General features: G+C 34.7%; 1 protein-coding gene across 1 annotated transcript in view; it reads right to left on the bottom strand.

The window, feature by feature from the left end:
* Window positions 1-13436, bottom strand: part of GALNT13 (polypeptide N-acetylgalactosaminyltransferase 13) — a 668619-nt gene that overhangs the window by 343747 nt on the left and 311436 nt on the right. Inside the window, exon 4 of the mRNA XM_004375392.2 lies at window positions 5067-5235. Within this exon, the coding sequence (XP_004375449.1) occupies window positions 5067-5235 (169 nt within the window). The remainder of the gene's footprint in view (window positions 1-5066; window positions 5236-13436) is intronic.

Genomic DNA, 13436 nt, shown 5'->3' with positions numbered 1-13436 from the left:
GTAGTATTTCTAAAATTAAAAAGAAAAGATATGGAACAGAGATCAGAAATCTAATTAACATTCTCATTTTCCATTTCTCCTTTGTGAAATCAATATTACATTTATCATATTTTAATTGATGGGAAACGAAATACATATGAATGTACAGGTATGCTTATGAGATTAAGCACATAAAAATATACACTATGGTTTATTTCTGTTTTACATAGTAAATAAACTATGCCCTTTGAGATGAACTTATTCAAAATTTGTATGCTAAGGCTCTTTTTCCCTAATAATGCAAGACTGCTAGAGTCTTTTTATCAGCTTGCAAGTGTGCATACGTAAGAAGCAGTTATTTCGTCTAGGATATAAATAGCTGTAATAAATTTCCTATTTCCTCATTTCTTTCTGATGAAATATATTTCAATGCCAGCTGGATTATAACCTCCAAATAACTATTAAATGCCTGAACACAAGTAAATGCTAAAGAGCTTTAGAGTTTTGTTATAATTGCTCATAGATTTTTTTATAAATATTCACCCAATAATTACTGTTAACTTCTTATACAAAAAAAAATAGCAAAGAGTAAAGGGAGAAGCTGATTGCTTAATAAGTTTCCCTTAGTCCATAAAAAGAACTTTAGAGCAAAAGAAAATTCCACAGAATAATAATATAATATTTATAAAGAGTTGACAAATTTTTACATATACAAAATTTCACTGGGAACTCAGGGCAACTCTATTCTTACTTTGTTCAATTTTGCAATCATAGGTGTGTTCACACAATATCGTAATTAGTTGTTTATATAAAAATGTCCCTTTTACTCCTTACAGTGAGGGCCTGTTATATCCATTTTTTTATTCTCAAAGGTAAGCCTGTATTAGGTTAAAGTTAAGGAATGTTCGTGGTTTGACTGATTGATTAGTTGGTTTAATCAGTGAAAGGAAACTGAGGCTTAGAAAATTAATGACTTGCTTGAGATCACACAATAAGCCATAGAGTAGGATCTGAAGCATTTTGTGTTTTGGCTACATGTCTAGAGATTTTTCTTTTATTTGTTTGAAAATCTCATATTTGGCTTTTCATTCCACCTATTTGTTTGGCATATAATGGAAGAGAGTCATCTACCCCCCACATTAATAATGATGACGGTCATATTGTTTTCTCTACTTCCACAAAAGCCTATCAAGATGCCATACCAAACCAAAATGTGACTTTCACTGGCTCATACACAAGACCATTTTATAAAATGTCTTTATACATCTATACATGTATAAAATTATATATTGTATTTATGAAATTAAATCCCTGCTTTAAAAATAAAAAATACATGTATGTATCTATCTATGTACCTGCTTGGAGCCCTGGTGGTGAAGTGGTTAAGAGCTCGGCTGCTAACTAAAAGGTTGGCAGTTCAAATTCACCAGCCGCTCCTCAGAAACCCTATGGGGCAGCTGTACTCTGTCCTATAGGGTCACAATGAGTCGGAATTCACTCGAAGACAACAGATTAGGTTTGGTTATGCATTTGCTTAATGTTTGTACAGTTGCTTTTGTATCTTTATGAAATTTTATATACATAAATTAAAAACCAAACGAGTTGCTGTTGATTCCGACTTAGGGCAACCCCATGTATGTTGAGTAGAAATGCACTCCGTAGGGTTTTCAAGGCTGTGACTTTTCAGAAGCAGATTGCCAGGCCTTTCTTCCAAGGCACCTCTTGGTGGATTAGGTCTGTTATATTTTTAGCATTGTCTGTTTCAGGAACACAGTAAATATTTAACAGCTCTGTGTATAAATAAGTAGAAATTATAATGCTTAAGGTATATTCAAGCCATTCAAATGTGCATTTCTCAAAGAGGCTTTCTCTTACCAGTCTGTTCTCTACACCTTAGATCTTTTTTTTGTTCTGAGTTCCATGAAGCAGAGGGCAGGGATTTAGTTTTGCCCATACTATATCCCCAACATGTACAACCGACCTTGGCACATATTAGGTGTTCAAAAATATATGTTTAATATCTCTGAATGCATTTCTTTAGCTTGGTAACTCTTCTCTCTCTCTCTCTCTCTCTCTTTCCAACACCCCCTCCTTTTTACTCACCAAATATTAATATAAAAAAGGTAAAATCATATCTATTTACTTACTCGCTTAAAACAAGTATTTAAGCCGTTTTTTCTAAAATACAAACTATATATAAATTTACAAAATTTTAGAAAATATGTTAACAAATTCCTAACACTAAGACATAAATTATCCAACTCATCAAGTTAATATTCATTTTTCTCAAAGTTCTGAATCACATAGAATTTCATGACATTTCACTTTTTTTTAATTTGTGGGGGATGGGCAGAGGGATAGAGTTCATTATAGCTGTCTGAAATTTTATTTATACATGTATGCAGACTACAAAAAGAATCCCAGTATTACTGGGCCTTCAAGAAAGTAAGTAGCTTATTAAGGCTTCTAGTCTTGATTCCACCTAAAATATCCAAGCATCATGATTATCTGTGATACTATCATTTTATGCCCCTAAAACAATTAAGGATTATATAAATGTATTACATATATCAATAAGTTAAATATATCAAATAAATTAATATAAATATTTAAACTTTCCTTGGAATGAACATCACGTTACCAATTTGTCTCGATGCTTCGTCACAATTGCTTCCAAGAACTATTTTTTATCTAGTCTCTTCTCTGTAAAACCATGGGATATTTACTTAGATTTATCCCTCTGAACACATCTTTTTATATTTGTAGATTGATATTAAGGCGAAGCACAACATTAAAGTGTTCGGACAGTTTTCCAAATTTAGTCAAACTAGTTTAAGGGTATCTTATAGTAAAATATGCTTAGATGTTTGAATGAATTCCATTTGGGCAGTTCAGACACTTTTTAACCATCAACTCAAAGTTTTCTACCAAAATAAATTAAAACTATTTTTTAATCAATTATTGGTGGATACCTTTTTATAAATCTTTGTATCATTTATATCAGCCATCATTCTGCTACTATAATGTGTCCATTTTTTTTAATATAACTATGCAAAAATTCAACTGTAACTGACTAATGCTAAAACTAAAACAGTGTTTTCTAGATCAAATGAGTGTTAACATACTTCAGCATCTTTTAAATAACATTTTGGATATCTGATTCATGGGGCATTGCTCAACATTACCATAGCTGTTTCCAGGCAATCACACAAGTGAGTCAGTCAAGATGACTTGCAAATGTCCCTAGTGAACCTCACATACACTTTATGATTTGTCTAGGAATTTTGGATGGTATTTCTGTTTTCTCACTGCAAGTGTGCATTGTGATAGCATATAAATATAAAATAACAAAATTATTTATTTCACAAATATTTTATAGGCTATTCATAAAATCTCAGAATTCAAGCAAAAATAACACATTGAATAACACATTTTCTATACTTTTTATACTAAGCAATTTGAACCTTCCATTTTAAAATGTTCTGTTGTCCTACAGTGTAAGCCTTAATTACTTAACTAATTAATATCATAAGTGATTCTTAAAAGAAGAAAAATCATTGGCCACAAATCTTTTAAGTGGCTGCTTAATGAAGATTTCACTTTTTTTTTCTTTAGCCATTGCTCTGTACTAAAGCAATATTTAGTGTGAAAATCCCATATCTGACATAAAATTTAACTTATTTGTATTCTGATAGTTGAAAGTCACGAATCTTTTTTTTAAATCTTAAATAGTGTTTACATTGTTTTCCTGATACATAACTATCACGTTTACCCATTTTATTACAACTTGGCATATAAAATAATGAATGCAGCATTAAACGATTTATAAAAGAAAGCTTCTAAAATGCTAAACATTATTTTGAAGAATATGCTTATTAATATCTTCAAATTTGCAAATGTGTCTACATACACGCAAGCAAACATATACACATATGGATAGAAGTACATACGAAGTTACATTAGGTCTTTGGAATGCACAAATTTAAAATCTGGAGTTTTGACCATTTGCTGCAGACTAAAAATGTCCATAACATGTAGTTATTTGTGACTTTGTTGAAAAAGACATTTCAAAAGCTTACAATGGTGTGAGAAACTAGTTACTTAGCTACCAAATGAACCTTCTGGAAAGGCATCTCAACAGGGTTTTGGTTACTCTCATTTGGTCTTACTCGAAGTAATTCAGAAAGAAAAAAATCAAATTTTAGTAAACATGATGTTAATATCACTACACTAATAATATAGTCCATTTAAGGTGGCAACTTTTGTTTAAATTACTTATGACTTTATAATATATAAAGAAAGTCATGTCTGTAAAATAACTTCTGTTTACATAGAAGTGTATCCTGGAACATGTTTTTAAACTTAGAGATTTTCTAAAATCTCAAGACATACCTCTGGTGAATGCTAAGAGTTTGCTTTATAAGGACTGTATACTAGAATGACAATACTATACTAAATATTCTGCTTTTTATTACATCCATTTAAAACATGCTCAACCATCTATAGCACAGCTTACAGTTAATCACATAAAATTGAATTTTTCAACATCATTTTTCATGGAGAATTATTATTTCCAAGTGAATATTTCTTCTATGGATGATAACTGAGCATTCTAATTATAAATGTCTACATGAATTGCTGGAACCCATAATAAATAACTCTAAAGGGTCAAAGAATCATAGAAGCAACTGGCGATTTTTATACTGGAATAGCAAAGCAGATTTTCAAAGCAAAGTGTATAAAGCTATCTACATAGGCAAGCAAACAATCTATCAAAGAGCAGGTTTGCTCTGTTTCTGGCAAGATAAGGTAAAGCAAAACAAAAACAGTTCATGAAGAAAACCTTACTAGGCCTATGTATTCTGCAATGTCTTTGCAAGTAACACATTTGTAACATATTTTGCTGTCAGAGAAGAAAACAGTCCCTATTTCTCAGTATATGCATGCACAGTAAATTCCTGCTATGTCATAGATACTCAGAACGATGTAGTTCTAGAATTGAATAATCTGAGTTAGCTAAAGTTCTGAAATATTTTGAAATATGGGGATTACTAAAATGTAAAATTGTATAACATATGTAAACTCACCCTTCTAATCTTACATCCGGCAGACTTCTGTTAAGGGCAATCAAATCACTGGCCATAAGGTTAAATTGATTGATTTTAAACAGCTCTTTCATTTTCTCCTGGTCATCTTTAGGAATCAGCACAGCCTTTCCCATTTCTCCTGGCCCTTCTTGGTTCCTTGAAATAACAGCTGAAAAACACACACAGATACACACATACACACAACACACAAATAATGAACTGAGTAAATAAACTCAAACTTTGAGATTAGATACTGAAGTCTATTATTTACATACTGGTTTATTAACCAAATCATCAACCTGTTATTGCTTACTTACAAACCATACACTACAGTAAAGAGACAAGCTATTTCAATTCATTAGCTCACTGATGCTTGTATAGGTAGATTATGATCTGGCTAGTTAGTAATACTTAATAAGTAATTAATACAAAACAACAAAACTTAAAGCTTCTTAGTCATGTTTGCCAATCTACTTATTAGAGAGAGAGAAATTCTGCACTGAACAGACCAAACTGAGCAACATAAAAGAGAACTTTTGAAAGTATACCAAGATTAATTTATTTTCATTTCCAATGAAATGCTTCAATAGTTTACATATTTATTGCCATTATATCTTTATAAAAGCAAGCAAGGTTGATGATTCTTTCTCCCCACAGAAATTTGATTCATTTTTCAAAGCATTTAAAAATAGGTAAAAAATAGTTTCATGGTGGTGACATACAATTTCAAATATCAGGTTGGATTTGGATAATATGTGCTCCATAGTAGTAACTTCAAAACAATAGTCTGGGTTTGGATGTTCAGTAAGAGAAATCAGGGTTCTTGATATACAAGCCAATGTTCTTGTTATTTCCTCCAAGTTATCACTACACTCAAGATCCTTCTAAATACATATTTACATATGTGTGTGCACATGTCTGTATGTACATTAACAGCTAATAATAAAGCAAAGTCGTAGTTAATCCCTAACGTGTCCTAATCTACCCTTTAAACCATTGCTGTCAAGTCACTTCTGACTCATTACAACCCAGAGGACAGTGTGGAACTGCCTCCATAGGGTTTCCAAGGCTGTAATATTTACAGAGCAGACCGCCACATCTTTCTCCCGCAGAGCAGCTGATGGGTTTGAACCACGGACTTTTCGGTTAGCAGCCGAGTGCTTAACCACTGAGCCATGAGGGCTTTTTCAATTTACCCTTTAAGTGATATTAAATTAGTATAAAATGCAAAGAATGTAATTCTGGTCCTACTCTTCCAGTGTTTAGTCAGTTTGCCATTCTGTGGTGGCATGCATGTTGCTATGATGCTGGAAGCTATGCTACCAGTATTTCAAATACTAGCAGGGTTACCCATGGTGACCCGTTTTCAGTGGACCTTCAAGATTAAGACAGACTAGGAAGAAAGGCCTGGCAATCTACGTCCAAATGTAAGCCAATGAAAACCCCATGGATCACAACAGAATACTGCCTGATAAAATGCTGGAAGATGAACTCCCCGTGTTAATAGGGTGGTGCAGGACAGGATAACTTTTATTCTGTTACATGTAAAGCCATTACGAGTCGAAGCTGACTTGATAGTAACTAATAACAACAATAACAACACATTAATATTACTGAATTCAATTTCCAAATATTTAAAACAAGGACAAATATTGGATCCATCCTACCCTCGAGAATTGTAAAAGAATGAAAGATAATAATGTGTGTGAAAACCATTTGTAAATTACAACATTTACTAAAAACATAAATTCTAAAATAATATAAGAATATATTCAAAACTAGGATAGGACATAATAAGGAAACTTTCCTCTGACTTGACCTGCATAGTTACAGGACATTGAGAGCATTAGAACTAATATATAATTGATCATCCATTTGATTATAGATAGAAGTTTATCATGACTTTGCAATGCCATGAGTCAAATTATAAAAGAGTAAAGGCATTTCTAAGGACCTTCAGATATGGTCAGCAGGAAGATGATTAGCCTAGAAATCTTCTCATATATAGAAAAACGGTAATAATTGGGAAATTTTAAAATGGAAAAGAATATGTATCTAACCTTGAACTGTTTCAAAGATTCCCATATAAACAAAGTCTGGGAAAAGTCTAATACCACTTCAAGACCCCAAAAAGAAATAATGGCAGGAATTATATGAGAAGGCATATTTTGCTCTAAGGAAGGGAGAAAATTTTAACAGTGATAATTTACCTTGGAAGTTAGTAAGCTTATCATCCCTAAAATTAGATGCAGTTGTTGGAATTCACTTTGGGTTAATTTGTGCTCTTGGTAAAAGGGTGGACTTAGATAGGCATTAAAGTACCTTCCACTTCTAGAATTTTTTTTTTTTAATTTTGATTCCACAGATAGTGTTAACAATTAATTTTTATAGTTCCCTCAGGAGTTCTTATGATTCTGAAGTGAAGAACATAATTGGACTACACGACATCTCCTATTGACCACTGATACTGAATTTAGATTTTTTTTTTTTTTGAACGTATTCTGGTGTGTAACCTTAATTGCCAAAAAAAAAAAAAAAATAGGATTAATAGTTTTTTTATTTTGTTTTTCCTGGTAATATTTTTTAATACATTAAAGAATTTTAGGTGAAAGAATTTTGGGTTAGATTCTGTTTTTTAGAACTTTTAGAAATTAAGAAAGCAATTCACCCTTCACAGTTCTTTACAATGCCCTCCAAAAACATCAACAAAAAAGATTATATTGCAGAGAAAGACACCAGGGTCAGCATGATGCTTTCAAGGCTTGGAAGAGAATAAGATTAAGCTTTTACTCTATGTGGAAAAGATGTGAGGCTCAACTACAACATTTTAGGGCATGAAGATCAAGTTAAGGCACAAAAATAGTATTTGGTATTTGCAGTATTTTCAAAGTTCTGACCATACCCTTTGCTTAGTATGATGAAGACAATAGTTTTGTCACTTGTAGTTGGAATAAATGTATCATGTTATATTATCATTAATAAAAATAAAATTGTCATAAAACAGTAGACTCATACCTAGAACTAGTTTGTAAGTAAACACATGTAACCATTATCCTTAATCATTCTCAATGTCTTGATGGATAATAACAGCTTAATGTGTATCAGGTTAAGAGTCTTCTCCCAGAGTTAAATACATTTCTCTACAATAGCCTCTAATGGATGCATATTTTAGATTTTATAAAATGATTTTCTTGTACATGAGAAGACCTATTCGTGTTTTTCACCTTGCTCAAGCAAAAAGAATGCTAAGTAATTATAGTGTGGAACCAACCTTATAATTTTTCTGGCTTTTACTTGAAAGTATGCATCTTGCTAAAAGAAAACAGTTTTTTTTTTTTCCCTTCCTTTCAAATAACATAAATAGGAAATGGAAAAGAATAAGCAATTGGGCTATGTGGTTTATCTGATCTACAGGCACCTTGAAATAGCAGCTCTCATTCTTTTTGTTCACCTGTTGATTTCTTCCCCCTACATAGCTTAAAAAAAAAAAAAAAGACCACCTACAAAATATCATGATCCTCTGCAGCTTAAAAAGGAGGTCTGGTGGCACAGTGGTTAAAGCACTCGCTTGCTAACCAAAAGGATGACAGTTTGAACCCACAAGCTGCTCCACAGGATAAAGACGTGGCAGTCTGCTTTTGTAAAGATTTACAGTTTCAGAAACCCTATGGGACAGTTCTAGTTGTCCTATAGGGTTGCTATGAGTCAGCCTCGACAGCGGTGGGATTATTTTTCTACGGTTTAAAAAAAAAAAAGAATTGTCATTGATATCAGATATATCCATGCTACTTATCTACTCTCATAACCAGCTGCCTTCCAGTAGAACCTGATTCACGGAAACACTATTTGTGTCACAGTACAACTGTGCTCAGTAGAATTTTCAGTGACTAATTTTTCAGAAGTAGATCACCAGCTCTTTCTTCCAAGGCACTTTGGGTAGATTCAAACCTCTAACCTTTTGGTTGGCAGTTGAGCACATTAACCTTTTGCACTACCCAAGGATTCCATCTAATCTCACAAGCAAATGAAATACAGAAGGCAATTAAAGTATGGATTTTTGAGAGGCAGGGCCAAAATGGCAGAGTAGTCAGATGCTTCTGGTGGTCCCTCTTAAAACGAGACTCAAAAAAACAAGTGAATCGATTATATATGACAATCTAGGAGCCCAGAACATAAAAGGCAAAGTTGAGGAATTGGACTGAGTGGCAGGAGGAGGGAGAGATGGTTTGGAAGCAGCGAGGAGTTGTCAGACCTGACCCAGAAGGAGCCGGAGCCTTTCAGGCCGGATCAGCTAATGTTGCATGGTGAGGCAAGCAGCAGTGCTCAGAAGGCACTTTTCACATCAGGAGAGACCCAGGAGCAGAGAGTCTATTCGGCCATCCATAACCAGTGAGAAGCAGCCCTCAATCCACGAAAGATAAGTACTTGTGTCTGGCCTACTGCATGGATCAAAAACATCCCCCTTAGGGAAAAAACTCTCTCCCATTTACCTCCTCGATCCCTGCTCTGCACTGGGTCTGGTAAGGCTTCAGTGATTGCTGAGACCCCTCGTCCGGAAGTAGGATCCGTCATGCACCCTGAGCCACTCTCCCAGCCTTGGAGAGGGAACAAATTAGCAAACGGGGAAAAATAATCTGCTGGCTCCCTAAGCCAGGAACTCAGGGTAGGTACAGCTCCTTTGCCTAGGCACAAGCATAAGGGGTCCATGGACTTTGAGTGCCTTTCCCCCTGCAGAGACTTGTGTGGGCTGATTTCACCAGTGCAGGCCCTCATTACCACAGTACAACAGGGTATGTACATGAAGTCTAACTTCAACTGTTTCAGCTGTGAAGCAGAAGGTTCATGACATTTGAAACTGCTCTGCCCATTAAGCAGGATCCTCACCTACCCATATCAGGGGCCTGAGGACTGGTGGCTCTACCCATACCACCTAACCACCTGCGACAGAGGCCCAAGAATAAGTAGTGCCCCACAGTCCTTACACCCAACATCATTGGGTACTTACAGTCTGGCTGCAAAACCCACACACCTATGCACTCTAGCCAACAGGGACATGCTTTCCTTCCAGATACTTGGGGGCAGCCGTCGGCCCCCTGCCTTGCTCAGCGTGTGAACCCCTGCTGCAGCCAGCTGCCTGTGCCTACACCTATCATCCATGCCTGTCTAGGACTGTAGGTGAGAGCCTGCACCACATACTTGGTGGCCAACTACCTGGACACCTGATCTGAACCCATACAGGAGGAGTGGGCTCACACACTTAGTGGCAGGTCTGGCCACCTGGTGGCAGGATGTTGGAGCTTCAGGGGCACCGGTGATTGGGCTAGCTCACATAAGCACCCTATTTCAGCATATCAAAACAAAAGAAAACAAGAAGCTACAACACAGTAAGCAAACATAAAATAAATAAATATAATATTTACTTGATGGCTCAGAGACAACAGTCAATATCAAATCACATAAAAAGGCAGACCACAAGGGCTGCAGCAAGTTTCCAAAATAAAGAATCTAGAAATATTCCGGAGGCAGAATACAAAAGATTAATATACAGAAGTCTTCAAGAGATCAGGAATGAGATCAGGCAAAACGCAGACCTAGTAATAGAGGAACTTAAGAAGATTAAAGAGGAGCATAATGACAAATTTAACAGGCTGCAAGAATCCACTGAGAGACAGTAATCAGAAATCCAGAAGATTAATAATAAAATTTCAGAATTAGACAACTCATCAGAAAGTCATAGGAGCAGAATTGAGGTAATGGAAGTCAGAATTAGTGAGATGAAGATAAAGCACTTGACACCAACTTATTTGAGGAAAAATCAGATAAAAGGATAAAAAAAATGAAGTAACCCTAAGAATTATGTGGGACTCTATCAAGAGGAATAACCTACGAGTGAATGGAGTACCAGAACGGGGTGGATAACAGAAAATACAGAGAGAATTGTTGAAGATTCGTTTGCAGAAAACTTCCCTGATATCGTGAAAGATGACAAGATAGCTATCCAAGATGCTCATCGAACCCCACGAGAGGTAGATTCCAAAAGAAAGTCACCAAGACATATTATAATCGAACTTACCAAAACCAAAGATAAAGAGAGAATTTTAAGAGTGGTTAAGGATAAATGAAAAGTCAAAAGGAGAGTCAATAAGAATAAACTTGGACTAGTCAGCAGAAATCATACAGGCAAGAAGGCAATAGGATGACATATAAAGCCTTGAAGAAAAAAAAACTGCCAGCCAAGAATTATATATCCAGCAGAACTGTCTCACAAATATGATGGTGAAATTAGGGCATTTCCAGATAAACAGAAGTTTAGGGAATTTGCAAAAACCAAACCAAAATTACAAGAAATACTAAAGGGAGTCTGCTGGTTAGAAAATGAATAACATCAGATAACAACTCAAGACTAGAAAACAGGACAGAACAACCAGATATCAACCCAAATACAGAAGTCACAAAAATAAATCAAAGCTAAAACACTGAAAATAGGGAAACAGATGTCAATATGTAAAAGATGACAACATTAAAACAAAAAAGAAGGACTAAAAAATGTAAACATAGATTTTTTCACACAGAGAGGAAGTCAAGGTGATATAAAGGAATAAAAGACTGGTATAAACTTAGAAAAATAGGGGTAAATATTAAGGTAATCACAAAGCAAACTAACAATCCTACACATCAAAATAAAAAACAAGAAAAATATAAAGACTCAGCAAATACTAAATTGAAAACATGAAAAGAAAGTATGTAAAGGAAAACAACTCAGAACAGAAAATTAAGTGGAAAAAAGAAACTGTCAACAACACACAAAAAAGACAACAAAATGACAGCACTAAACTCATACCTGTCAATAATTACACTGAATGTAAATGGACTAATTGCACCAATAAAAAGACAAAAAGTGTCAGATTGGATTAAAAAACTTGATCCGTCTATATGCTGCCTACAAGAGACACACCTTAGACTTAAAGAAACAAACAAACTCAAAGGATGGGAAAAAATATATCAAGCAAACAACATTCAAAAAAGAGCATGAGTGGCAATATTAATCTCTGACAAAATAGACTTTAAAGTAAAATTCACCACAAAGGATAAGGAAGGACACTATATAATGATTAAAGGGTCAATACACTTGGAAGACATAACTATAACAAATATTTACGAGCTCAATGACAGAGTTCCAAAATACATAAAACAAACTCTAACAGCATTGAAAAGAGAGAGAGACAGCTGCACAATAGTAGTAGAAGACTTCAACACACCACTTTCGCTGAAGGACAGAACGCCAGAAAGAAGCTCAACAAAGACCAGGAAGATCTAAACGCTACAGTCAATCAAACTGATCTCATGGACATATACCGAACACTCCACCCAACAGCAGCCAAGTATACTTTCTTTTCCAATGCACACAGAACATTTTCCAGAATAGACCACGTATTAGGCCATAAAGCAAGCCTTAACAAAATCCAAAGCATCGAAACATTACAGAGCATCTTTTCTGACAATAAAGCCAAAAAAGTAGAAATCAACAACAGAAAAAGCAAAGAAAAAAAACAAACATAACACCTTCCTAAAAAACTGCTGGGTTATAGAAAAAATTAAGGATGGAATAAAGAAATTTATAGAATCAAACGGGAATGAAAACATATCCTACCAGAACCTTTGGGACATAGCAAAAGCAGTGCTCAGAGGTCAGTTTATAAATAAATAAATGCACATATTCAAAAAGAAGAAAGGATCAAAATCAAAACATTAACCCTACAACTGGAACAAGTAGAAAGAGAGCAGCAAAATAAGCCCTTGGACGCCAGAAAAATGGAAATAATAAGAATTAGAGAAGAATTCAATGAAATAGAGAATACAAAAACAATCGAAAGAGTGAACAAGACCAAAAGCTAGTTCTTTGAAAAGATCAACAAAATTGGTAAACAACTGGCCAAACTGACAAAAGAAAAACAGGAGAGGAAGCAAATAACCCATATAAGAAATGAGACTGGTGATATCACAACAGACCTAACTGAAATTAAAAGAATCATAACAGAATACTAGGAAAAATTGTACTCTAACAAATTTGAAAACCTAGAGGTAATGGACAAATTTCTAGAAAATCACTACCCACCTAAACTAACACAAGCAGAGGCAGAACAACTAAATAAACCTGTAACAAAAGAAGAGATTGAAAAAGTAGTTAAAAAAAACTCCCAACAAAAAAAAAGGCCCTGGCCCGGACAGTTTCACTGGAGAATTCTATCAAACTTTCAGAGAAGAGTTAACACCACTACTACTAAAGATATTTCAGAGCATAGAAAAGGATGGAATACTCCCAAACTCATTCTATGAAGCCAGCATAACCCTGATACCAAAACCAGGTAA

This window comes from Trichechus manatus, unplaced genomic scaffold, assembly GCF_000243295.1.
Source record: "Trichechus manatus latirostris isolate Lorelei unplaced genomic scaffold, TriManLat1.0 scaffold00036, whole genome shotgun sequence".
Lineage (NCBI taxonomy): Eukaryota > Metazoa > Chordata > Mammalia > Sirenia > Trichechidae > Trichechus > Trichechus manatus.
Note: the sequence above shows the minus strand (reverse complement) of the source record. Positions and strands in the feature narration are given on the sequence as shown.